Here is a 25,518-nt window from a genome sequence, read left to right on the forward strand (position 1 = left end):
CATAGAATCGGGCTCAAGTTTAGATTTCTGTACATTCACATTTTGCAAGCTTTCTTCTCGGTACGATCTCGTTGCGTCGAGAGAACCTCCCAAGCCACTTTCGGGACTTGTCTTCACATACGGTACTTCACTGTCGCCAGATCTTTGAGAAACAATCGTGCATGTCCTGTGCGAACAATTCCGGTTGCTCCATCGAAGCAAAATGTCCTCCCTATGCAGGAACCTCACAGACCTATCAGTGACTGTCGAAAGCTTGGTAACGCGACCGTAAATGATGCACTGACCTTGTCGTGATAACGGTAGAATTGCGCATTCCCGTTGATTCCAATCCACGCTTCGGGAGTACACGAGATCTCGCATTTGTACGCAGAGTATCCAAAAGGCTTCTCGAGGTAGTTTTCTTTGGCATTGTGAATCTGAGAAACTCCTGTCAACAGGAGTTCTTTTTCCACAGAAGAACGCAGCCGCATAAATGGATCAGTCAAGGACTTGACTAGGATGAAGATATAAGGACTTACCGTAATAAGCGTAGATGGATGAGGGGAAACTGTCGCGCAGCCACCAGATGGTGCAGATGGCCAGAATTTCGTCAACCGCCGGAGTCTCGTCGGTCCAGTCTCGGTACTTTTCGGCGACTGGAATTCGAGCCAGAAGGGAGCGAGTCAGTATGAGCAAACTTTTGAGGGTGATAGGAGAACGGAGCGAACGCCAAGCGAGAAGAGCGACTGGTGAAGAACCAACCACGAGACCTGCGAATGTGGCACGAATTTCAATAAAGATCCCAAGTGGTACCTTCAGTAAATTTTTGTTCGACAAACCAATAGTACCCGGTCTCGTCGCGTGCGAGATTGCGTATGCCCGACCTGTCTTTTGAAACTCTTCCGAGCGATCCAAGCTGTCCTGCTCGCGAGGCTTGACCCGCTTCTTGAGCTCCTCGTCCTCTGGAGCTACTGCTGGTAAGCTATAAAGGAGCAGAGGTCTAATCAGGAGGACGTCTTGTGTCGAAATCGCCTGTTCGGAGCGTACTAATTGAGGTGAATGCATTTGACTGAATCAAACTTGAGCGCCATCTTCCTAGCAAGCATAGACCCGATATCGCCGCCCTGGATAAACAGAGTAGGCTCAACTTTCTAGCACGAGAAGTTCAGAGTCAGGATGGAGAAGCGATACCTGGATCGCGTAACCTGCTTGAAATCCTAAGCCGACCATCAGTTTGTGCAAGATGTTGGCCACGTCGGTTGTCCCAAATCCTCGATCGAGTGGGGGTGGACTCGACCAGCCATATCCGGGCTCCATGGGGACGACGAGATGGAATGAAGGGCTGGTCTGATCTCGCAATATTTTTACGGCTTCAAGAAATTCGAATGCGCTACCGGGCCATCCATGGAGCAACAGGAGAGGGATCGCATCGGGATCCTTCGATTCGTGGTAGATGAAGTGGATCTGATCATGACCGGAATTGATAGCGGGTTGAAGCTTTCGTCAATCAAGTCGAGTTTTGACACGGAAACAGGCCGAAGCATACCCTGAAATCTGACCCTCCGTCTTCAATGTTGGCGTAGTAGTGATCGACGGTGTTGATCTCGGCTTCACGTTTCTTCCTGTGGTTTGATTAGGGCGATTGTCAACATGCTACTTCCGGACCTATGACGCGGGAGCTCGCACCAGTCAAACCCGTTCCTCCAGCGCTCGAGAGCTTGTTGCATGTAGTCATAAGTGATACCGTACTGTGCTTGATCCATCGCATACGTTCTCGTGGGGAGACGAGCCGATGCGAGCGCTTGTTGTAACTCGGCCAGCTCCGAATCACTGAACCCAGGCTTGAACCGCTCGATATCGAGAGTGCGTCGAGGTGCCATTTTGAGTGTGATGTCGAATGTAGCGGTACAGAATCACGAGTGACAGCGAGAGGGTCAGAGCCAAGAGGAGCTGATCAAACGGCCGAAGCCGGGCCCCACTTTGGATCAGTCCGGACCCCCTGGATGTTTCGTTCCCTTGTCGGTTCAGACCGTCGAAGTTGCTAATCTGGCCAGCAAGGTTACAACATTTGGAGACTACACAACAAGGAACAGCTTTTGTCGACATCAACTGTACTTCGTGAAACATCATTCGTGATCCGATCCACTCTACGAACCAAGGGCCATCCCAGAATTAGTCCACAGACGGCTTCGGAAAAAGTTGAATGAGAAAGGGTTATTACTCACATGCGATGAATCGCTATCCATTCCGACGACCGCAAACGCTCTCGCTTCGGGACCGATCGATTGACGTTCGGCGCTACGTTCGAGTGCACGTCGCATCGTGTCTTGACTCCTCGCTCGACTTTGAGCTCGAGCTTTCGGTCGAGGGTCTCGAAACCGATCTCGACCGTCGTCCTGAATGTCGACTGACGAGACATTCGACGAACCCGACGACACCCTCTCGAACTCTCGTGGAGCCGGTGCCGACGCGAATGCCGGCGTGAGTGTCGGGGTCGACGGTTCGGAATGAGTGTTGCTGAAGAGGGGCAAAGGAGGTACGGTTGAAGCGGGATCGCCCGGGGGGATGTTCGGCGATGAAGCGTTTGTCGTATTGGATTCCGAGATGTCATCAATGTCGTACTCTTCCTCCTCCTCCTCATCATCTTCGCCTGAATCGTCCTCTTCTTCTTCTCCTCCATCCCCTGCAACCGAAGTGGCACAGTCATCGTCGTCTTCGACCGCGTCGTTGCTAGGCGACGCGAATCGAGACTGTTTCTTGATGCCGTTGGGAGCGACGGCACGCTCAGCACTCTTTGCGACAGGTGACGTGTCTTCCTTGGATTTTTTACGTCCTTCTTCCTGTAGAAGCAAGGCACAAGAAAAGTAAGGGATCTTGAACGCTAGACGTCATGCGCACACGCGAAAGCTTCGAGCAAAGGTACGTACGAGAATGACAAAACTCTTCTGCCTCTGCCGCTCGTTCCACCTGAGCGTTCGTTGAATCGAACCGAACCAGTCGGTCGACTGCTTGTCGGCACAGACGGTCGGGAACGGGTACGGTGAAGCGGTCACTTTGATGTGGTCTCCCTCTGTTCATGCGATCGAATCTAATGAGCTCCGGAGACAGACTTTGATGGTTGGAGACGCGATGACCTACGTCGCAGTTCGACTCGACCTCGACCGTCGAACGATGCCCACGCGGTACTCCTCGAGTTGTACGGGACACAGATGCGTAGTTCCATGCTGTCGGGTAGGAGCATTGGTCGGAACGAGAGCGTGTGGGGACAGATCGGCGTAATCAGGATCGCTGGGATCTCGGGATGCACGAGAGAACCTCCAGCAGAGAGCTAAGGGACGATTGTAACGATCAGCATGCCTGACGAGGTATCGGGATCAGATCGATAGTTGGTATTCACTGAGTAAGCAGTGGATCCCGTCGGCGTTGAGACTGTGAGACCATCGGCCTGTACCGTCGTCATGTGATGTTCGTCGCCTGTTCAAGACCGAGAAGATCAGGATCTTTTCGGCTAGTCCTTGACAACGAGCAGATCGAAACGAACCGAACAATTCGAGCTGCGAGACGTAAGGGCTTGGGCCTCGATCAACGACGAGGTCATTGAGAACTTCAAAGCTCTCGACTGCGCGCGTCGAGAAACATTTGATCTCCTTGTCCTTGCCCTTGGCACTCCCATCGACTCTCGGTGGTGGGAGCTTGCCACTCTCGAGCGCGTCCCATCCTTCTCGCGTGAGACTCTTCATGAAGATCCCTCCCGTCTTGCCACTCTTGACCGCACGACGTCGACAGGCAGGATCTTCCTCGTTCACGGCTCGATACACGGTACATGTGAACCGCATGCGCAGGTTCACGCGGATCCCGTCTTTGATCGCCGTGTCGAGTACGGAGCGAAAGTTGGAGAAATCAAAGTTGGTCAAGAACCCGAGCGAACCGAGCGCGAACGGGATGACGGGTGGGACGATCTGTTGGAAGAGCCACGAGGTATACAGAACTGTGCCGTCTCCTCCAAGCTTGAATGCACGACAAGAATCGCAGACGCGTCAGTCAAAAGCTTTTTCAAGAGAGCAAGTGTAAATGTTGCTACCCACCGTGATGACAAAGTCAAACAGGTGAGGACTCTTGCGACACATGTCGTTTGTCCAGTACCTCAATTGTCCCTCCTGTCCTTGTTCACCTTTGCGTGCAGGGTGGGCCTCACTGCGATCGCTCGCACCACTCGCGCTCGAGATTGAATTGTTGCGCTTGAGTAGCGCTTCGTTCAAGTTTGTCATCGAGAGTTGAGAGATGCCACTGCCACCGGGAGTCGAAGTTCCGGTCGGACCGCTCGAACGTCTCGGGTGGCCGTTGAAGTCGGTCGCAAGGGAAGCGGACGAGGACGTGCGAGAGTAACGCCGATGGCTAGGAAACGGTCGGAACAATTCAGGATGGTCGCGCTCGATGCCGGCAGCGTCGAATCGCTTCGATTTCTTCAGCTGAGAGTCGACGTAACTGTGTTGTCGAACGAAGGAGTGAGCTACATCCGCAGTATAGCGATTGAAAGGGAACGCACACGATCAGACCACGGTCTTTGCCATTTCTCGGAGTCTGCATCAACCACAAGGCGAGCTCGCGCGTGAGGCGAGTGAGCTGGTTGTCGCGAGCCTTTGTGACAATCATGACTGATTGAATCTGCGTGATGACCCTCGCTCGACCTGTGTTTCAAAGGGTTTGAGCTCAGTTTCCAGCTTTTGCGGTGCTGCGCCACGGTCAAGACCGGTATTGGCTACTGACCGAGTTGTTTGCTCATCTCGCGCACACTGACCGCCGTCTCTGCGAGTTGGCGAGTCAAGTTGATCCGTTCCTCGTCATCGTCATCCTCGTTGTAGTCGGCGTCGCTGTAAATCGCCTCGTCATTGCTGTCCCCAGGGTTCGTGAACGAACCTGCGAGGTTCGATTGGTCACGGATTGGGAGAATGTTGGATTTGCCGCCCGCCCTGTCTCCCTTGGTGGCGGGGTCCGTGGCCGTCTCGGTAGATTTGGTGCGGACCTTCTTGCCTGACGCTGTCGCGTTGAGAGAAGAATTCGTCGGTTGCAATTCGGCGAGGGTGTGATCGAGGTGAGAATGGATGAAGCATGGGGACGAGAGGGACTGCGAGTACGAGATGGTTGGCGCAGCTCGATGTTCCGATGTCGAACCATGCACTCTCGGAGGAGGGGTCGAGACATGCGCACGGGAGGGCACAACGGTAGGGTACGAGGAAGGAGCCGGACGAGCGAGAGGGACGGTCGAGTTGTTGGCAATGACGGTCGCGGGGGAAGACGGGGAAGGGATCGCGAGCGAACGGTGCGTTTGAGGACGGTTCGGGCTCGTGACGGCCGAGTCAGAGCTTGGCTGCGATGGGACGTGAATTGGATGTAGGTTTGGGTGTTGGGCGCGAGGAGTGGTGCGGAGTGCGAAGCCGGAGCGGGTGGGCGAAGTCGGGCTGATCGAGGTCGGCGTGGCTGGGGATGCAGGTCGACCTGTGCCTTCCGACAGGGGAGACCTGTAGCGGAAGCCTTCAAACGGGCTCGTCATGATCGGAGCGAGTCGACGATGGTCCTGTCAACGATGATGCGCTTTCGGCGTTCGAGTGCTTGGCCCCACCCGACGCTTGCTCCGAGAGGTGCTCGACGGGCACAAGTCGTCTAACGCTCTAGCCGCCTGGTGTCTCGTTCGATCTGAGGGAGCGATGGACGGGCTCGGCAAGTAGGATCGGCTTTCGGCACCTGCGCTTGCGCTGGCTTCTGACAGCGGCGTAGTCGATTGCTTCCTTCGTGACTGGCTGCGAAGTATCGGAACCGTTGCCGATCAAGCGAGAAAACCTTGGCTTGCCTGGCAGCGGGTTCGACGCGAGATGAAATGCAAGTGAGGTTGAGCAACTTCCGATGACCAACATCTTCCGCCAACTCGAAACATTTCTCCGGTCAGAACAAAAACCATTTCCTGATGGAAGGACTACAATGCCGTGCTCGTGTCCCGAAAACTGCTCTTCGGAGCAGCTCGAATTGCTCACATTGTGCGGAAACGTGCGCAAAAGCCTTGGTCGTCTCGCTCACGCCGACACACATTTTCTCTCGATGCGCAGCGAGCACGGGTAGGGTAGGGCACAACTGAAACGGTCGCTTTTGTCATCATCACGGAAAGGGGGGGTAGTCGTCGGAGTAGGGACGGGGTGATCTATCTGCAAAAAAGGGGGGAAAGATGGGGCAAGGTTACGAGAACCGCTTATTCAAGCTTGGCCTTGAGGAGCGACTTGAGCTCGTCGGCATCGACGGCGAACTTCTTGATACCCTCGTGGAGCTTGTCGAACGCCATTTGGTCCTGGAAGTAGATGCGAGTCAGCCAAAGATACTATCGCCAAGGTCATGCTTGTGCGCGGGCAAAGACAGATCAACTCACTTGGAGGAGACTCCATCGGAACGCTCCCTCGTTGTCAACGAACGAGACCTTCTCCATCGGGTCCTCCTTCTTGGCCTTCTCGGTCGAGAGCACCTGCTTCATCTCCGAGTCCGACTTTTGCAGTTGGTCGAGGAGAGCGGGCGAAATGGTGAGGAAGTCGCATCCAGCGAGCGAGATGATCTCAGAGGTCTGCGAATCCAAAGGCGCGCCGTCAGATTCTCTGTATATAGTAAACTCATCGCGATGAACGGAAAGAGGAATGGCCGAGGCTCACGTTGCGGAACGAGGCACCCATGACGATCGTGTCGTAGCCGTGCTGCTTGTAGTAGTTGTAGATCTTCGAGACCGAGATGACTCCGGGGTCGGTGGGTCCCTCGTATTGTCCCTCGGGCTTGTTCTTCTTGTACCAGTCGAGGATGCGGCCGACGAACGGCGAGATGAGGGTGACCTTGGCCTCGGCGCAAGCGACGGCTTGCTGGAAACCGAACAGGAGGGTGAGGTTGCAGTGGATGTCGTCTTGCTGCTCGAGTTCACGAGCGGCCTGGATACCCTCCCAGGTCGAGGCAATCTTGATGAGGATGCGGTCCTTGGGGATGCCGACCTCCTTGTAGAGGGCGATCAATTGCTTGGCCTGATAGTTTCGTCACGATCGTTGCAGCGCACAGTCAGCTCCAAGATGATCCACCATGAGCGCATAAACGAGTCTCACCTTGGCCTTGGTGGCCTCCTTGTCGAACGAGAGGGAAGCGTCGACCTCGGTCGAGACACGGCCGGGGACGATGTTGAGGATCTCCTTTCCGAACTCGACGAGCTGGATGGAGAAGAACAACGAGTCAGCAAGAGGTGCGAGCAGGATGTATGCGGTTTGCGATGACATGATTCGAAAGAATGCGCGACTCACGAGGCGGTCGAGAGTGTTCTCGACTTGGGCATCGATGTCACTGTGGAGTGAGTGGCAGTATCAGTGACACGGACAACGAGAGAGAGGGAGAGGAGGGCCAGCGGGGACCCTCGGGTTGCTTCATCGGAGAACGTGAGACTGACCCGCCCTTCTGCTTGGCGTACTCGACGGCGACGTCGATCAGCTTGGCGTACTTGGGGTCCTTGACAGCAGCGAGGATGAGGGAGGGGTTGGTGGTGGCATCCTGGGGCTTGTAGGCGGCGATAGCTGTCAATGGGGGAATCAGGTTGGCGTCAGGATTGGGGGACCGCCGAGGGTCCGCGTGCATTCGCGCACGAGCGAGGCGACTCACACTCGAAGTCTCCCGAGTCCGAGACGACGGTGGTGTATTTCTTGAGTTGGTCGAGCGAGGAAGACATCTGCGCGGGATAGAGATCGATGGAATCAGTTGGAACACTCGGTGCGTCGGCCTTTGGGGAGAGTCTAGCTAACAACTGCAGACACGGCACAAGACAGCGTTAGTCCACAGGACGAGGTAGGAATCCCAGACGGAGGAGGACGCACTGGGTTATCGAGGTGAAGTGGAGGGAGAAGAAAGAGAGATGCAGCCGAGGCCTCGGGAATGACGAACATGCATACAGGTTTTGCCGAGGTCAATAACCTCACCTCGGAGGTGAGGTTATTTCCAGAGAAAGCCTGCAATGCTATCATTACCTTGCTCGCGGACTCGCATTCCCGAGCGCGACAAGAAAAATTATATAACCGGGTGCAACAAAAAAGTCCGCGGAGAAGAGATGTTCGTGACAAACTCGCCAACGCCCACATAATGTCAAGCACAGTATACACAGGCGTTTGTATTACGGGTTGACCCACATCGTTCAAGACCCCATGCCCCGCGACCGGCGCACCAAACGCCATGCCCGCTCAAAGTGCGTCTAGGATCTGGCTTGCGACATAGTTGACAAGGCCTGAATGTTCATGGGAAATATCGAATACGCAAGGGCTTGCTGTTGAAGTCGACGAGGCGATAATTTCGATTTCTGCTTTGCGATTGAGGTGCAGCATGTATTCGAGCTCTCGCCTGTTTCCACGCTCCAAGTGTAAACCTGGGTGAGCCTGATACGAGAGAGAGGAAGACTTGGAGCGAAAGTAGTCTTGCCTCCATTCAATTGGGAACGAGGTACGCTTAGCCATTGCAATGGCTTTCTTCCTGTCTCTGTCCCCCAGCAGGAGCAGGTCGTCGCGGTTAATCTGGCTGACATCCCAAGAGGAGGGCTTGAGTCCAATCCAGACCACCCGATCAATGTCGAGCGTCAAGTTGGCCGCGTCGTGCGACATGGCCGCTGAACCGAGCACGTAGGTGGCGAGGATGTCCATCCCGTATGGATCAGAGTCGACGAGGAACATGATTGGCGTGCTACTGTGGGGGCAAACGGTGTCGGTAAAAGTGCGCACTGAGGCAGAGCGAGGAAAGTCCCTGCACCTGGGTAGCCCGTCTGAGAGTCGTTTCACCAGTTCGCGGGTCGCGACGTCTGGATAGCCCTTACCGGTGACGAGAATACCATGGCCGATTCGAGCGTCGACCGAGCTCCAGTCGACTGAGCTGAGAGTCTGAAAGACCGCCTGCGACAAGCGCGTGCATGGACGTTTCAGGAGAACGCCGCATCGATTCGATCCCGAGTACTCACATCCTTTTCGACGACGAGCACCCATGCAGCTCCTCCGGCTTGAAACCGTGCGATGGTTGGACCTGGCGGAACGAGAGTACCCTGCAACGAGTCCGGCCGCTTCTGCTGAGCATTGGCGCACATGGCTAGACCCGAGGGCGAACAAGCATACTTCGAGCGAGCCGGACTTCTCGGTGCCGTCCTCCATGACGAGCTGTAGTGCACCACTGAAGAGACCTTTTGACGTGGCGATCACGTTCAAATCACTCCTTCTCACTTGCAGAGTCGCAGACAGGTCCTCGAGGATCTGCGGTTTTGGGGGGTTCAGCTTTCAGTCCGAGCTTACGAATAGCCTAGACAAAGAGACGAGAGACAGTGCTCGCCGTATCAACCGTCTGCTGATTCTTGAACAACGCAACATCACGATAGTACAGGTCGCGTTTGGTTGAGACCACGTTCTCGATCAAGCCGTCGAGAACGAGCTCGACGACTCGCAAAAAAGTCGCTGAACGAACGCGCGACGAGCTCGGTCAACGTGTGAGGCCCCCGACATCTCAGGGGGACACCGCTTACCTAGTTCTAGCGCGCCCATGCGAGTGTTTTCGGCTTTGCCGAGTCTTCGCGGGAACGTTAGAAGCTGCTGAGAGATCGGGTCGTTCCGACTGTAGCGCAAACGATAACCGCGATTTCAGGTCTACCGCAAAAGACGACTCCGTACGAGCCCACTTGCCTGTCGTGTGACCGCCCTGCCCGTCTGACGAGCTGAATTCTCACAGACACTCGCTCGTTCCTGGAGTTTTCGATCGCCAAGCTTGCCTCGTTCAGGTGTGATGGTGCTGTCAGAGCTCGTACACAAGAGACAATCTGTTTCTGAACATCGAGAGCGACGCGTTGCAGGCTGTCGATAATAGCTAGTCTGTAGCCCAGACGCGACCTCGTTCAGCCTGACGATGAAGCTCAGAAGCGGGAAGTGCACCTCTTTTCAGCCGAGGAGAGCTGAGGTTGCACCACATGTAGCACGATGAGGTCAAGGTCTGTCGCCAAGCGGTGCGAACGAAGCGATAAGGGAGACGATGGTAGCGAGGGTGCCTCGTAGCGAGCTGTTGAAGTCTTCAAAACGCGAGCAGGCGCCATGGCCGCAAGATGGTCAGGTCAAGAAAGAGTCAGAAGAATTGCTTTGCCATGATCGGTGGGAAGCAGGCGGAGACGGAGAAGCGTGTACCGGACCACTGTTCGAGGACTGTGCAGTGTCTCGTGTGGTAGACTCCGAGTCGGTTCCTGTAGAAACGCTGTCTTTGGATGGCGAGTAGGGCAAGTATCGCTTGGAAACTGGCCTACGAGGCCGAGGAGCAGTAGAGCCAGAAGCAGGAAGCGAACAATGTCCAGCACCGCCAAGTCGGCAGTCCTCGCGCCAACTAGCCGCTGCTGGAACGATGTCGCTGTCGAGAGAGAAGCTATGCGGCATGATTGGCTCAGAGCGTGTCTCGGCCCGCTTCTTGTCTACCACAGCTTTGACTCTATTCGATGTCGAATCGGCCAACCTGCCTGAGGGCGGGTGCGGACTGAAGCCCTGCGGATGGCCAGAGGCTTCCAAACTGTCGAGTGCGGTAGCTGGGGAACTCGACACCCGTCGGAATCGCGAGAAACGTCGAGCAGTCTGTGGCCAAGTTGACCTCGTTCCGGAAGCAGATGTCGAGCTGTCCGATTCGCTCGAATCTTGTATAATTGTGCGCATCGCTGTCGACTTGTCTATTCCGAGCGAACGCGGGAGCGAGACACAAGAGGCTCAACGATCGACGCTCGCGATGTCGCGCGCCATCGCATGCGCAGTTCTCAAATGTCTTGGATTCTCCCGAGACGATGGCTCTTGATAGATGACTTGAATGAGCTATACTAAGACAAGACCCCCTGCCTGAGCGTGATGAGCAGGTATCCCCTGTGACTGTGTGGTTTATATTGCTTGTTTTTGCTGTCCTAACATAGCTAATCGAACTAACATTACGTCAATGCAACGTCAAGCAATTACGATTATTCAGTCTTTCTTTGCAGCTTTACCTTCTAGTAAATCTGGTGTACATAAATCTACTAGGCAAGGATCTCCAGCACTAGGAGGTGAACCAGTATTTACTAAACGCTGATAAAGTTATCGTACAGTTATTCTACATCTTTATAGCAACTACTCAACCGCACGCGTTCGGTTCTCTGTGTGGCGCTTGCGCACTATGTGAGAGTCTGAGCGTCTCGTGTCTCCGGCACCCATTTGTCCAATTATTATTCGACTGCATCTCGGAGGCTTGCTTTCGACAGAATCTGCTTGAGACTTGATGAGCAGGTGTGGTGTATTGTGTGCTCTGGCTCCAGGAGAACAATCGAAATGGCAATGCACCCGTAGAGCTTGGCAGCATCTTGGTGGGTTATATGTACGCTAAACTAGGCTGGTTTTTACAAGCCCGCGTAGCTCAACGGAAGAGCGCCAGACTTTTACGGATAATCCTGTAGGGATCTGGATGTTGCGGGTTCGAGCCCCGCCGTGGGCTGCCGAAAAATTCAGCAATCAAGGCTCCATTTTTTTGGGCCTTTTTTCGTGGCGACAATGTCAGTTCCACTGTGACGAGCGGGAGCTACAGGTCGTTGAGCCTGTCGCACAGGGAGGTGCACACTTTCGGACCGGAATGCTTTGGTCGCGGACGCGCGCACCTTCGACCTTGATCGCGTGCCCGCTTGCGCCTCCTGCACTCTGTCTCGTCTCCGGACATCGACAGTTCTGTTCGCATTCGGAGAGGGCTGGAGAGCCGACTGACTCCGACTGAGCAATCGAACGAGATCGCATCCGGACTTCGACTGCGGTTTCAAAGTCACGCCCGCTCAGCTCGCCTGTCCACACCTGACATCTTGCGTTCCGATTCAATACCCCGACCCAGACGCCTCGTAGCTACTGAACTAAGTAGCGGGTCCTCACACAAGCTGTACAGGCAACTGCGTACCGATCTACCACCTCCACCCACCGACGCGACGCACCTCACCAGTCCGAGGGTTCAGCCAGACCTGGCGCGCTCCAAGCGTCGGCATCACGATTCGATACAGGTCTGTAGCCCAATCAAAAGACTCTCAAGCGTGACCGGACCCGCGAATAGCTCCCGTCACTCGGGACAGCTTGCCAGAGTTAAGGCCATCGGGCGCCCGTGACGTCGGGTATGGCGCCTCCGAGCACTCAGCCCGCGAGTCAGAGCGAAATAGGTGAGCTAGAACTCGCATCGCATGGCTCCAAGTGAGCCACCACGGGTCTCGGGAGGCTCTAGAGGAGGCGAGCTTTGAGCGCCGTCGCGCCGCGGCAGCCGTGCAAGCACGATGCAGCTTTACTGATGTATCCTCGTCTTTGAACAGACGCACTGGAACATATGATCGATCGCATGAACCGCACGTCTTCGCCGGCACCTGCGTTTCCTCCACCTCGGACTTCGTCCCGGGCGTCGAGTCGAACTCGCCTGTCGACCCACTCGTCCGCTCGGTCATTGCACTCGGTTCGGTCCGTCAGCCCGCGTCCGGCATCGCCTCTCGCGCGCCCGTCTCTCGATGAAGCACCGGACGAGACGACCCCGGTAGTACAGCAAGGCGAGTGGACCAGCGCGGCAATCAGTCATTCCCGCGCGCGCACGACCAGCGACGACCGCGGACTGCAGCGTAATCACGAGGACGATACGAGCAGCCTCCGCAGCAGTCGCTCGAAAGGACCCGAAGGTGAAGCGAATGGTTCCAACCCCTTTTATGCTTCACCTGCCGCCCCTATAGCAGCACACACGCCCAGATGGTCGCCCCGCAAATCACCTCCACCTCGAATACGTCGACCGGGCTCGAGCAGTAGCAGCACGAGCCCCCCTCCGAACCCTTTCGCATCAGCTGCAGGCCAAAGCCCCTTACGACTGCTTCCGCGATCACCTCTGAACGACCGGGCTCCCCTCGAAGATCTAGCGTTCCTGCGCGAGGCCGGCGCGTTCTCGGACGAAGACCAGTTCCCCATCTTGGACGAAATCAAATCCCGGACAGAGAACGACACATCTTCGATTCACAGCTCGAACTCGGCCAGTATACGCAACGCTCGTCTGCGAGAAGACATTGAGCAAACAGCCCAGCGCATCAAAGACAGGGCTAGCGCAGAGGACGTCGCCCGGGCGCGAGCTTCTACTCCTGCCGAATCCGCGGCACCCTCGACGCCTGTTGCCAATCCTGACCCTAATCAGCCTGTCGCGCGTCGAGGGAGCAGCGGATTTGCGTCAAGCTTGCCGCTGTATCCTGGCGCGCCCCTCCCCGCTGCTCCGCTCCACAGTCCTGCATCGGAACCGACTGGCGGTTACGACGCTCGTTCGCTCCACTCGGGTACATCCGAAGCCGACTCGGGGAAAAGCTGGCAAGTGCCCCACCACGGAGGTGTGGCTAGAGGGGCTCGGTCAGAATTCAGCGAAGCAAAAGGCGACCGCACCGCACGCGTCAGGCAGAAAGAGTCAAAAGAGTGGAGTCAGGCATGTTGGATTTGGGTTCAGGACAAGGGCTCAGATGCAAGTGTCGGTGGCAGCAGCAGCGGAGGTGGAAAATTCAGCAAGACTCCGCTCATTCGAGATGTGCGTGTTTCGCTGGGAACCTTGCGAGGCTGACGCGTTAGCGACTGACACGCCCCGATTACCATGTATAGGTTCCCTCTGTGATGAAACGGAAGAGCGGGAAACGAGAATCCTCGCATCACCTGCTCTCGCCCGCCGAAGCGATGCTCTTCAATTTTGACGATGCCTCTGGCAGCAGCAGAAACAGTAAAAGCAGCAGTAGCAGGTCGAGCTCGTCGCGAGACAAGCCGAAAAGCAGGTCAGCATTCGGGATTGGGCCTGGCGAGCGAGATGGAGGTTGGCGTCGCGCGACAGGCGTTTTGAGGGATGATGGATCTCTACGAATATCAGGCGAGGTACGTCGTTTCCTTTTCTGCCGCAAGTGACAGCAAGAAGGTCTACGCTAATTTGACAGCTCTGCAGGCCGACAAGATTGTAATGCGCTCGATCCATCTGCCTTCCTACAACCGCACCGACGTTCGCATCCTAGACCATTCACTCTTTGGGCGTCCGAACTGCGTCTCAATCTCCCGTCGTACCGCGACTCCCGCCACCCCGTTCCGCTCGTCATTCGCGTCGGTTCCCATGTCGACCTCGCTCTCGTCAGAATCTCCTCGCCCCGATGAACCCATCTACCTATGTTTCCCTTCCATCGTTGCCACGCAAGTTTGGCTCGTCATGGCGCACTGCTTTGCGGGACCGGAATACTATCTCGCAGCGGGATCCGCTCCACCACCGCCCGTGCCTTCTCGAAGAAAAACTCGAGAGCCAAATTGGTCGTCATCGGATGAAGAGGAGACGAGGGAAGGGGAAGCGGACGAGCTCAGCAAGAGCTGCAGGATCTTTCGCAAGCTACAGATCACTATTAATGAAGGGAGGGCGCTGGGTGAAACGATGTCGGAGACGATGAGATCCAGTGCCAAATCTTCCTGGGATCGGCCGGAGCTGTCGCGAGAAGGATCAAACAACGGCGATGGATATGGCAAATCGAGCGAACTTCAATCTCCCGGTGCGCTTGATTCCCCAAACAGGTCGATTGCCTCCTCGCTCGCATATGCTCGACCACGAACCGGGGAAGGCAAAGATGACCACTCGGGGACAGACTGGTGCTGCGAGATTGAAATGGACGGAGAAATCGTCGCACGGACGGCTACTCGTCGTGGCCGCTCGCCGTTCTGGAATGAATCTTTCACATTCTCGTATGTGCTCAAACCTCTCGTCGCCTAGCCCACACTCGCGCTAATCCCAACCTCTTACAGCGATCTACCACCGTTCTTTGCGCCAATCACAATTCGCGTGCTTCAGGCTACGAAAAGCTCTTCTCGCCACCAAGTTCTCGGCTGTGCGACTGTCCGTGTCCCTGACCTGCCGCGACATGAGCTATGCGAAGACTGGTGGAGTATCAAACCTGTGAATCCAGCGAAGGGAACGGACGTTGTCGGTGAGCTCAACTTGGGTGTGCGCGTGGCAGAAGAAATTGTTCTGCCGAGCAGAGGGTACGAAACGATTCTGAAGGTGAGTCTAAGGAAAATCTCTGCGCGTCCGTGCTAATCAAGAGATCACTGACACGCCGGTTGAACAGCTCCTCACGGAAGATATCGAAGCGGACCTCGCAATAGACATTGCGCATGAATTTCCGTCCGACCTCGAAGAGATGACGACCATACTGCTTCGGATATACCAAGCGGAGAGCATATTAGTGCCACGTCTTATGCGCCTCGCTGAACTCGAAGTCGACAACAACGATCGACTGAACCGGGCCGCAGCGATTCTTTTCCGAGGCAACACGATTTTGACCAAATCCGTCGAACTCTACTTGCGGCTCATTGGCGCAGAATATCTCGAGGCATCGATTGGTGATGCGGTTCGCAAGATCATCAAGGACAAGGTTGAGATCGAAATCGATCCGTTGAAGCTCAAGTCGGGGTGGAGAGACAAAGATTTACTGGCTAATGTTCATGCGCTGCATGAGTGGTCGACGTACCTCTGGAACTCGATCTACGACGCCCGCGAGAAATGCCCACAGTCAGTCTCCCTGCTTTCGTCTTGGTACGAGCGAAAAACTGATGTTCGCCTTTACTGCTGCAGGGACCTTCGCCAAATCTTTGGTCACATTCAACGAGTCGTCGTCGAGAAGTATGGGCAGGGAGACGACCAGAAGAACACGCGGTGGACTTCGGTGTCGGCTTTCGTCTTCCTCCGGTTCTTCGTTCCAGCTGTCCTCAATCCTCGACTCTTTTTCATCGTATCGAGTCCTCCAGATACGAAGTCTCAACGCACCCTGACTTTGATCGCCAAAACCTTGCAAGGCCTTGCAAATTTCTCATCGTTCGGCCAGAAGGAACCGTGGATGTTACCCATGAACTCGTTCGTCCAGGACAACGGTGCTGCGTTCGTCGATTTCATCGAACATGTCGCGACGCCTGCATCAGCGACTGCCTACAGACAGGAGTGGACATCCTCGCTCGCATCGACTTACTTGGCACCATATCGACTCCGCAACTCTCTCTCGCCACTTGCGAAAGAAGGTGTTCCCCTGTTGCCTCATTTGATTGATCTACCCCGAGAACTCGGCCTCTTCGCGACTCATCTAGCTCGTTGGTCTCTCGAACGAGCCAGTCTCGATCAAGAAGGCTCGGTCAGTACGGGGCGGAGCGGGACCCCATCAGTCGCTTCGTCTCGTGGCGGCAGCTCTCAACGCTTTCTCGACCTCGCTGAAGCGTGCAGCGAAGTTCACGAGGAGTCTTGGAGGCGCGGTGGCGGTCTCATCTCCGCTTTAAGCTATTACGATCTTCGTCTCAAGCAACCAGAGCTCAGGACGAGAGCCGGAAGCCGCATGACTGGACGACCAGCGACGTCAAGTGGTGCTTATGGACCAGGCGTGCAAGACCGAGCCAAGTCGCTCGGGATTCCGCCGCCGCGACCTCCTCCAATCTCGACCGGCGACGAGCTGCTGCACATCCGGAACCCGTTGCGCGCCTCTACTCCTCCGCCAAGAGCGATGCTCAATGGCAACGCAAATCGACCCGACGAGGACGCAACAGCCACAACGGGTCACAAGGCCGAAAGACGCAGTCATCGAAGCGTGACAATAAACGGCACCTCCCCAGGACGGACAGTTCCCTCAGCAGCCTTACTCAAATCGATCTCTTCCGAGGATCTATCGGCTCTAGCTGCGATCAGCACGAGACCCTCTATAGACTCGCTCACCAGTCGGACGCCGGTCACCGGTTCCGGTGGTACCCTTCCCCAACGTGATGCACCGCCGTTGAGAGTCGAGACAGGCGCTCGAGAGATTCGAAACAGGCTGCTCGACTCGGGCGAGAGTCCTCTCTCCGAAGACGCATCGTATCACTTCCCGAACAATCCTCGGAGCATTGGGTCTGTTCCGATGAATCAAGCCTCCTCGACTCACTCGTCATCGACGGGCTCGACTGCGAGCGGTTCGCATTTCCGGCTCCCGACTACCACCCGGATCCGTATAACCCAAGAGACCACTGTCTCGACGACTCACGTTTCCCACCAACTTGCGCCGCTCGGCAATTCGGTCTCGGTCTCGGCTCCTCAGTCTGGCTACCAACTCGGTACACCTACGAGCCCCGAGCTGACCACGCCTTACCCTCACGAATCTCAGTTTGGCGGTCTCTCTTTCGTCGGGTCTCCTTCGCGATCGGCAGCGAATTCGGCCATCTCTTCACCGATCCAAGCGTCCCGGTCGCAACCAGGCTACGACAGTCTCCCTTCTAGTACGAGCTCGATGTCGATCAGTGCCGAAGTCAGTGCTCCTCCCATCTCGAATACGAGGAGGACAAGCTCGGCCGGGATCTTCGGACTCGGCAAGAGTTCGAAAGGGCCGATCGCAGCAGACGATGACTCGTCCGGTGGTAGTAGTGGAGGAATCAGAGGAGGGCTCTTGTCGAGAGCGATGGGACGGAAAGGCAGTAGACATTGAGCCTCGTTCATCTCCCTCGATACAAGCTGTAATCCCCTTGTTGCCAGTCTTACCTGAATGCCCATGATCTTGTTCGATACGTCGTCTTGAGTGATAAAATCATCATGGCAGGAGACTTGAGAATACGCTTGAGATCAGTTTGGACCATCTCACGTGATCTCGAGCGCTATCGCTACAAGCGGCTGTCCATCGTATCATTTTATCGAGGTCAACTTTGCCGGTATGGGCCGCGCATACAGTATACAATTCATTCCAATAGCTATAGGGGAATAGCAGAATTACTGATTTTTCTTTGTTTCCTTTTCCTCGGTGGAAGGCTCTTTGTCCTTCTTCTCTTGCGCTTCGAGCAGTTTCTTGGCCTCCTCTTCTGTCAATTTTTGGCCTGTAAGGACGGAAAAACCCCATCGTACATCCGGTTTTCTGTTTCAGTCACCTTTCCCTCGAGATCGCAAAGGGTTAAGAGGAAGAACAACGCACCGAATTCGTTCTCACGGTTGGGATCGACGCGGTAAATGTAGCGTTGGTAGAGCAAGATTACAAAGACGACGTCGTCTCGGAAGCAAGCGAGTCGATGCAAGGTAGGCATCCTTTAGAATGTTGTTGTTGTTTTGAGCTGCCGCCACATTCTTTGGATTGTGAAGCAAAGAGGTTGACTCACTTGATACAGAACGCGAGGAGGTCATCGATCACGGTATTGAGACTCTTGTAGCCTATTTTGTGCAAACGAGCCATTGAAAATGTCAGCATCCATTACCAGTTCTGGCGCAAATCAAATATGCTTACACATCGCTTTCATTGGGATGTGAGCGACAGATTTCAATTTCTGTACGAGACGAGGCACGGGAACAACAAGTCGATCTGTCAGTCTTTGTAGAAACCGATTGGATGGGATCGCAGGGTCCGGGAAAGGGGAGAGAAGCTCACATAGTTGATGATCAATTGGGGCACGAGTTGCACGAACCCCATGATCGAGATGAACGAATACAGCGTAGCGATTGCGAATGACCACCACGACTTGTGCTCGTTGTAAAACACCGAGTAGACCGTGTAGGCGAGCAGTAATGGTAGCATGGTCCAGCTCACATACTGGTAGTCGCTCGAAACAGGCTCGAAGCGGTTCAGAGAGTATTCAGGGCAGGGGCAAGAGAGACCAGAGACGAACCTTGTAAGCCAATTTATCGTATTCTTTCGTCTTTTCCTCGTCTTCTGTCAAGACGTGCTTGTCCTTGATTTCGAGCTTGTACGGAAGCAGTCCCGCAGTAGCGGGAACAATCTTGATGTCGACGGCTTTCGTAATTTTCCACGCTTCGATCGCGACCGACATTCCTGACGAGAGAATGATCATCCAAGACGTCTCTTCCGAAGAATCGAGCAAGTACAGGACTAGGTTTGGGGGGAAACGACAAGTTCAGTTTGAGCACTTCGGAAGGCGGATCGTTGAATGAGCAAAATCGAGACGCACAGACGACAATCTGCGTAAAGACGTTGACGAGAATGGTCCTGACGGATACTCCGACCAACTCTTTCTTGCCACGCCAGTGTTTGACATCTGCGGTGAAAGCCAAAAACTCGAACCTGTCGACACACGATCTCCGCCGTCAATTCCTTCGTGTGTGAGACGCGAAACTATCCCGGAGAAAAGGGAGCCAATCGTACAGCATGTGTAGAACGGATGCGAGGGCAGTCGTGATGAGTAACCAGGGGCTCGTCTCGAGCAGCATGGTCTTGATCGCGTCCATCTCGCCTCCGGAACCTGCACCTCCGGCGAGTCCTCCGGGAGAAGGAGTCGTCGCCTGCTTCTCGAACGAGTCTTGCATCGAGGCAAACATCTGGAACTTGAAGTGCGAAGTGGGCTTCAATGTCACTCTCAAGGGCAAAGTCGGCGTCGTTGCGTTGATCGGGTTCATGTGCTGAAAAGAGGCCAGAGTCAGTACTCGGATTCGTGTAGTAGGGGGAAAAGCGCGCGGACACACCCCTTTGAGCAGCCAGAAATCGTTGACGTAGACGGGCGGCATGTAAATCTCGTCACCCTCGAGGGTCTTCTGCTTCGCCAGGTGGACGTGGTTCTTGACCGCTTCGGGCAAGGTATGGTAGGGTAAGGCGCCCGAACCACAGACCAGCTCGACGGATACGTTCGGGTGGTAGTACGAGATGACGGGACGAGGCGCTTTCGAGTCTTCCTCGTCTTCAGCCTCTCTATCGTCCGCGTCGTCTTTCTTGTCCTTTGAGGAGGAAGCCAGAAGCTTCTTGGTCTTTGTGATCTTGCGTTGGGGCATGTATCGAGTCAGGAGTTTGCGCATGTGGACCCATTCGGCCGGGCGCAGATCGACGCCGTCAAAGTCGAACCCGGCAAGCGGGATCTTGTCACGGAGATGAGGTGGGTAGTTGAGCGGAGAATAGACCATAAACACGTCGAGGTACAGGGAAGCGTTGTTTTGGACGGCCTGTCATTCCGAATTCTGAGCATCATTAGCCATGGCGTCTTTCGAGAGAACCAGATAAGCTCGACTGACGGTGGGTACAGTCCACTCGGTGTCCCACACTTGCTCGACCCCGTTGTTCTCCCACTTGACGCCTTCGAATTTGGTTCCGGGCAGACCAGGTTCGGGGTGTTTCAGGATCGAGGCAGGATTCGCGCGGGCTTCCTCGTCACTCAGGGTCGACAACTGCATGGCGACGTCGAGGGCGGTGCCGGGAGGGTAGATCGGGTGGACCGGGGCTTGCTGTCGAGGCGGGACATTGCCCGTCGATGCTGCCGTGTGGGTCGGGGCGGTGGCAGGATCATGATTGAGGTTCGCAGGCGTGACAGAGGATTGATCGACCGCCTTGTTCTCTGTTCGTGGCTTAAAGAGTTGAGCGCGCAAGTCGAGCGAGACTGATCAAGATGAGGGGCACTCACTCGAACCGAACAAGGTCTGCGTGATGTACCAAATTGCTCCTGCTTGTAGCACAGCTTTGACTAGCGGGGAACTGAGCAGTCCGCCGCCCTCCTGAGGCTGACCGCCGGGTGGAACGTTGCCGCGGGGTTGCGCCATTGCGTTGCGGCTTTCGCGAGTGTGTCGCGGTGTGAGAGAATCGATCGCTCGCGGCGGAACAATCTCGCGATGTGGTGTTCGACGAGTTCAGAGTAGCAGCAGAGCACCGCAGCGGACGACGAAAAGTGCAAGGGCCGGCAGTAGACTATTTGCCAATTTCTACATCCAAAATTGGTATGCCGCCAATTTGCCCGGACGGAATCTCCTGATTTGCGGGTTCGGTGCACGTGCAAGGCGAGCAGCAGGGTGTCGCTCGGTAGCTCGAGCGGTGCAACATCATCGCGGAAGAATTACCCCACATGCGATGAATCATGACGATAAACTCGCAGCGATCGCTCTGGCCTGTCACTCCATCAACAACTAAAAACATGTCAGTCTACGCGCAGAAGAACGCCAACATCGACCTCACTGACAAGACTGCGGCCGTCGCGGGGGGTACGACCGGGATTGGGGCTGCGCTTGCGTCAAGGTTCTCTCAAGCCGGAGCGAGCGTCTTCGTCATCGGCCGCAACAAGCAGCGAGGAGACAGTGTCATCAAAGACCTCGAACGAGTTGGCAACGGCAAAGCCAAGTACGAGTTTATCCAGGCGGATCTCAGGTCAGTCGCACCCGGCTCTGCGAGGTCCCTCCTTACAATAGCACTCACCGCAGCCTCTCCCCGACACAGCTCGACTGCAGAGGTCAAGCGAGTCGCTGCAGAGCTCAAGGAAAAGTCGGGCGGTGCGATCCACTTCCTCGTGACCACCCAAGGTGAATCAGATCATGTCTTCGTCCAGCTCTAGGACCTCGCAGCCTAATCTTAGTACACCTGTGCAGGCGGACCTCCAAATGGCGACACCTCGCTCACTGCTGAATCCCACAATTCCCACTTTGCGATTCAGACCCTCTCTCGCTTCGGTCTCGCCTACTCTCTTGCGGCGTCCAACACGCTCAAAGACACCTGGATCTCGGTGCTCGCTCCGAGTGGATCCAACTCCTCTCCTCCCGATTTGAACGACATCGAGCTAAAAGAGACCCTGAATCGCAAATGGGCGCTCGGCCGAATCGTCGCCCAAGGCACCCAGGATGGCGCTCTCGGGGACGCCATGGCAGCAGTGAGCGCCCGTTCTCTTCCTCGCCCTCATCCCGTGGAACCAAGCTGAATTGATCCTTCCCCCACCCTGCTCGCGCTCGCACAGCACTTTCCCCGGGCGTTCCCCGGTCTCACAGCGTACCATCTGTTCCCGGGCTACGTGCAAACGACTGCTGGAGCGAGCGCTGGGTTCCCAGCCCCGATCCTGTGGGCGCAAAACCTGTTTGGACCGCTGCTCGCCAAGTACGCGCCGTTCTGCAACACTCCCGAATCCTACGCCGAAATCCCGTTCTACGCCGCGGTCAATCCGGAAGGCAGACGAGACGAGTCTCTGCGATTCAGTGGGATCCGGGTAAAGGGCGTTGGCATTCCTACCTGGGCCACCGAGGAGGGAGGTGTCGCGAAGCAGACTTGGCAAAAATTGCAGGCGATCTTTGAGAAAGGCCAGGCATGAGCTAGCCTCGTGTTCTACCAGTACATAGACACCAAATTCGCGCACTCTTCTGCGTCCTTTACCAGAAAGGTGTATTGTTGTCAACAAACCAGAATCAGTACAACCCTGCTTGCTCGTCGCTCATGAGCGTGTCGGTAGCAGCGGCGTCATAGCTCTTTGGACAATAGCGATCGGCTGAAGCCCTGTTGTAGCTGTGCAGTACGTCCGCTAGATTAAAATCAGCCGATGTTGACGGACGAGCACAAGGGTGTCCGTGCACAACCTTCTCATCAGCGGCAAGTGCGAATCCTACGCCCGATCGACGACGCTCGGTTTCCGCGCGCGCGGCACGCTAGCAACGCGTCGGACGCGAGGCTCTTCTTGAGCTGGTATGTCGGCGCCGCCTTCTCAATGCATCGTTTCGATTATTCGCGCCGCTGAGCCTGACCAGTAAGCTCAGTCCGCTCAGTCATTTCAACCTTGCCTTGGGGACCTTGACCAGCCGAAGTTGATCGCGCACATACCTGACGCGCCTAGTCGCCGACACCACGCGACCCGAGAACCGGAGCCTCTGGTCGACGCACCACTCGCGATCTCCCACACCGTTCGAAACAATCGACTCTACTCCGTGGCGGATCAACAGCCCAAGACGAATCAATCGCCGACGATGGGAGACGTCCACTATGCGTCGTCCGGGTGTCCGTTGGCAGAAACTCTCCCGCGCGATCCGGTGCCCTTCTTCTCGCAAGGCGAGTTTGACTTCAAGGCTCACGATGTTGGTTGGCTCGTCGCTGGCTTCTTTTCGGTCATCGCAACCTGGACATCCTTCTGGCAAGTCGAAAATCCTGCTCAAGCCGTGCGCGCTCGGCTAACGGGACTTCGATCCGTAGGTTGATCTGGAAGCATCTGGTAAGCTAAGACGTGAACTTGCAAGGAGCTGAGCACCAATGACCGTTGCATTTTACCACAGTCATTCTTCTACAATCCTACCGAGCAGCGCCTGATTGTCCGAATCCTGTTCATGCCGATTATCTGTGCGCCTCCTTCTATCAAGGAAAGACGAGGATGTCCCGTGCTCATGATCACGGGTCTAGCAGATTCCTGGTGCTCTTTCTTCTCGTACTACTTCGTGCACCAGGCATTGTACTGGCAGCTTGCCCGCGATTGCTACGAAGCAATCATCGTCGGCTCTTTCTTCTACCTCCTACTATCCTACCTGTCGAAGCCACGTCCGACCGCGGAAGAGCCAATTCCGCAACCGCTCGAGACTGCCGCGCAGCGTGCCGCCCAACTGCGTTCGTCAGTCAAGCATGTTCACATCAAGAAATGGATCTGGCCTCTCGGGTTCCTCAAGTGGAGACCAGCTCGAGGAGGTTCGGGTGAAGGCGAATCATTCCTGTGGCTCATGAGGGTACTCGTCGGTCAGTACGTCGTTGTGAGACCGCTGACGACTCTGGCCGCCGTCATCGGCGAGTACACTGGGTACTACTGTCTCGCATCGTGGTCTCCCAAATTCGTACACGTTTGGGCGAGCGCGTTCATCACAGTCTCCGTCACGGTTGCCATGTACTGCATCCTTCAGCTGTATGTAGTCTTCAAAGACGAACTCGCACCGTTCGACCCAGTGCTCAAGGTCCGTCCTGGTCTGTTGTCCTCTTACCCTCCCGTCTGCTCTAGTGCGACGAGTGCCATTTTGACGCTTATTGTGTGAAAATCAAGTTTGCCGCTGTCAAGCTCGTCGTCTTCTTCACGTAAGTCTTCCAAAAAGCTCTTCTGTCCTCCAGACCGGGCAGAGCACGGCTGAGGATGATTTCCAGACAGGTTTTGGCAGGAAACTTGCCTCAGCCTCTTGGTCACGATAGGAGTGATCAAAAATCGCGCGTATTGGTCAGCCGAGGAAATTGTCATTGGCATAGCTGGGTTACTCAGCTGTTTCGAGATGATGGTGTTTGGTCAGTACTTCGAGCATATTCAGTCTTTTTGCAAGCTCTGACCTGTAAGCATTGACAGCGTTTCTTCACGTCAAGTCATTCTCGTACCTGCCTTACCGCGCACTCGCAGCGCCAGTCTCATTCGACAATGAATCCCCTTCACCCGACGTCGACGAGTCGGCGTATACGAAGCAGCTGACTCCGGCAGAATGGGCCGAGTGGGATGCCCGAGTCAAGCAACAGGTCAAAGATCAATCGAGACTCGCGCAACCAAAGAAGCCCAAGAAGCGGATCGGCAATCTGCCCATCACGAAACCAGACGGACTACCCATCCTGCAACAGACGAAAAAGTGGCCAGCTTTTGTCAAATGTCTTCGCATGACCGATCTCGGACGCGAGTTGGCACAAGAGACTCGATGGGTCGTTCAGCGTGGCAAGGTCGAGCTTACGCAGGACTTGCTCGAAGCAGACCGAATCGAAGATCACGAGAAGATCGCCGAACAGCGCAGACCAGCCCCGGCCAGGAGGACAAGCTGTGTCGACATGCAAGAACTCGACCTTGGAGAAGACTTGACCAGGCTCTTGAGGGAAAGCGAACCAGCGTCCCTTCGCGGAACGAAGATTGATCGAAATGGTATTAGAGTCTTGACGAAGCGGGACAAGTACGAGTGGAGTAGCTACCGAGATCAATGGACAAGCGAAAGCCACGAGACGAAGAAGACCGGAGAGGAGCACAATTGGTGGACCAGGACGGTAAATTCATTCGGTCGCGGCGGAAGACCACCCATCAGACCCGCACAAACACTCCGCATCGACAAGACAACGTCAACTGGAAGACATCGCATTTGCCCGGGTGACGATATATTTGCTTCAGTCAATGTTCCGCTAGTCCTAGCCGATTCCTCCATCCCTCTTCTGCCTCCGCATCGTCTCGATACTCCTCTCATCCGCAATGATGCTCGACATTACCCACCTCCGCAGGCGACCGATCTCGGCGAGTTGCAACACGGTGTCGAGGGCACAGAGACTTCGCAAGACTCGCTCGGACATCTTCCTCAAACCACGTCCCGACCTCACTCGTTCATACCTCCCGCTCAACTCGGCTCGCCGACACCTGCCCCTTTCTCAAGTCTAGACGAGAACAACTCGATGCGCACAGAGCAACAAGCTCAGACAGTTTCTCGATTGACTCTTGCTTCGCCCACGGTACCACCCGCCGCATTCTTTTCGGCCGCAGTCCCTTCATCCTTGTCTCGAGGACTTCCTGCCGGAGCTGCACCATCCTATGTCGTCTAACTTCTTTGCCACTTTCTTCCGTTGTAATCTCAAACACTTTCGCAGTCTATGCAATTGACTCTTCCACATTGTGTTTTTTCGATAGATAGAGGGATCTGATGGCGTTTCAGTTCATGAACTAGAGACATAGCAGGAGGGGGGGAAAAAGTAGAAGAGAAATATTGTGTACACCAAAACAAGAAAGATCGAAATCTATTGCTGCTTTTTATGTTTATCTTGTTCTCCCATTCTTTCCAACTGAG

General features: G+C 55.4%; 8 protein-coding genes across 8 annotated transcripts; 3 read left to right on the forward strand and 5 right to left on the reverse strand.

Moving 5' to 3' along the window:
• Positions 1-127: 127 nt before the first annotated feature.
• JCM15063_004981 (epoxide hydrolase) lies at positions 128-1,859 on the reverse strand (the record flags this gene model as incomplete). Its single annotated transcript, XM_076676084.1, has 9 exons — positions 128-211; positions 285-442; positions 519-635; positions 708-749; positions 819-961; positions 1,027-1,103; positions 1,171-1,443; positions 1,526-1,601; positions 1,666-1,859. 9 exons carry the CDS (start codon positions 1,857-1,859, stop codon positions 128-130), a joined length of 1,164 nt encoding a protein of 387 aa, XP_076536622.1.
• Positions 1,860-2,105: 246 nt separating this feature from the next.
• Positions 2,106-5,530, reverse strand: JCM15063_004982 (uncharacterized protein; the record flags this gene model as incomplete). The annotated part of the gene is made up of 9 exons (XM_076676085.1): positions 2,106-2,126; positions 2,205-2,819; positions 2,907-3,049; positions 3,118-3,307; positions 3,377-3,453; positions 3,521-3,986; positions 4,065-4,464; positions 4,526-4,667; positions 4,747-5,530. 9 exons carry the CDS (start codon positions 5,528-5,530, stop codon positions 2,106-2,108), a joined length of 2,838 nt encoding a protein of 945 aa, XP_076536623.1.
• Positions 5,531-6,220: 690 nt separating this feature from the next.
• Positions 6,221-7,714, reverse strand: TAL1 (sedoheptulose-7-phosphate:D-glyceraldehyde-3-phosphate transaldolase TAL1; the record flags this gene model as incomplete). Its single annotated transcript, XM_076676086.1, has 7 exons — positions 6,221-6,316; positions 6,395-6,583; positions 6,669-7,025; positions 7,104-7,205; positions 7,296-7,335; positions 7,439-7,562; positions 7,648-7,714. The coding sequence occupies 7 exons, from the start codon at positions 7,712-7,714 to the stop codon at positions 6,221-6,223; spliced, it is 975 nt and encodes a 324-aa protein (XP_076536624.1).
• A 505-nt stretch (positions 7,715-8,219) lies between these two features.
• On the reverse strand, positions 8,220-10,096 carry SPO11 (DNA topoisomerase (ATP-hydrolyzing); the record flags this gene model as incomplete). The annotated part of the gene is made up of 9 exons (XM_076676087.1): positions 8,220-8,376; positions 8,455-8,715; positions 8,779-8,918; positions 8,984-9,064; positions 9,135-9,269; positions 9,346-9,467; positions 9,536-9,624; positions 9,705-9,878; positions 9,939-10,096. The coding sequence occupies 9 exons, from the start codon at positions 10,094-10,096 to the stop codon at positions 8,220-8,222; spliced, it is 1,317 nt and encodes a 438-aa protein (XP_076536625.1).
• Positions 10,097-12,220: 2,124 nt separating this feature from the next.
• JCM15063_004985 (uncharacterized protein) lies at positions 12,221-17,509 on the forward strand (the record flags this gene model as incomplete). Its single annotated transcript, XM_076676088.1, has 7 exons — positions 12,221-12,230; positions 12,347-13,578; positions 13,650-13,913; positions 13,981-14,756; positions 14,817-15,072; positions 15,140-15,582; positions 15,646-17,509. 7 exons carry the CDS (start codon positions 12,221-12,223, stop codon positions 17,507-17,509), a joined length of 4,845 nt encoding a protein of 1,614 aa, XP_076536626.1.
• A 278-nt stretch (positions 17,510-17,787) lies between these two features.
• On the reverse strand, positions 17,788-20,544 carry JCM15063_004986 (uncharacterized protein; the record flags this gene model as incomplete). Its single annotated transcript, XM_076676089.1, has 11 exons — positions 17,788-17,891; positions 17,987-18,096; positions 18,168-18,219; positions 18,293-18,332; positions 18,434-18,595; positions 18,672-18,892; positions 18,972-19,084; positions 19,166-19,419; positions 19,483-19,953; positions 20,023-20,342; positions 20,409-20,544. 11 exons carry the CDS (start codon positions 20,542-20,544, stop codon positions 17,788-17,790), a joined length of 1,983 nt encoding a protein of 660 aa, XP_076536627.1.
• A 368-nt stretch (positions 20,545-20,912) lies between these two features.
• On the forward strand, positions 20,913-22,070 carry JCM15063_004987 (putative short-chain dehydrogenase/reductase; the record flags this gene model as incomplete). Its single annotated transcript, XM_076676090.1, has 4 exons — positions 20,913-21,142; positions 21,212-21,294; positions 21,361-21,638; positions 21,723-22,070. 4 exons carry the CDS (start codon positions 20,913-20,915, stop codon positions 22,068-22,070), a joined length of 939 nt encoding a protein of 312 aa, XP_076536628.1.
• A 646-nt stretch (positions 22,071-22,716) lies between these two features.
• Positions 22,717-25,276, forward strand: JCM15063_004988 (OSTA/TMEM184 family protein; the record flags this gene model as incomplete). Its single annotated transcript, XM_076676091.1, has 6 exons — positions 22,717-22,935; positions 23,020-23,083; positions 23,147-23,682; positions 23,769-23,800; positions 23,871-24,001; positions 24,060-25,276. 6 exons carry the CDS (start codon positions 22,717-22,719, stop codon positions 25,274-25,276), a joined length of 2,199 nt encoding a protein of 732 aa, XP_076536629.1.
• Positions 25,277-25,518: the final 242 nt, after the last annotated feature.

This window comes from Sporobolomyces koalae (genome assembly GCF_050403365.1).
Source record: "Sporobolomyces koalae JCM15063 DNA, S_koalae_JCM15063T_v1_ctg3, whole genome shotgun sequence".
Classification (NCBI taxonomy): Eukaryota; Fungi; Basidiomycota; class Microbotryomycetes; order Sporidiobolales; family Sporidiobolaceae; genus Sporobolomyces; species Sporobolomyces koalae.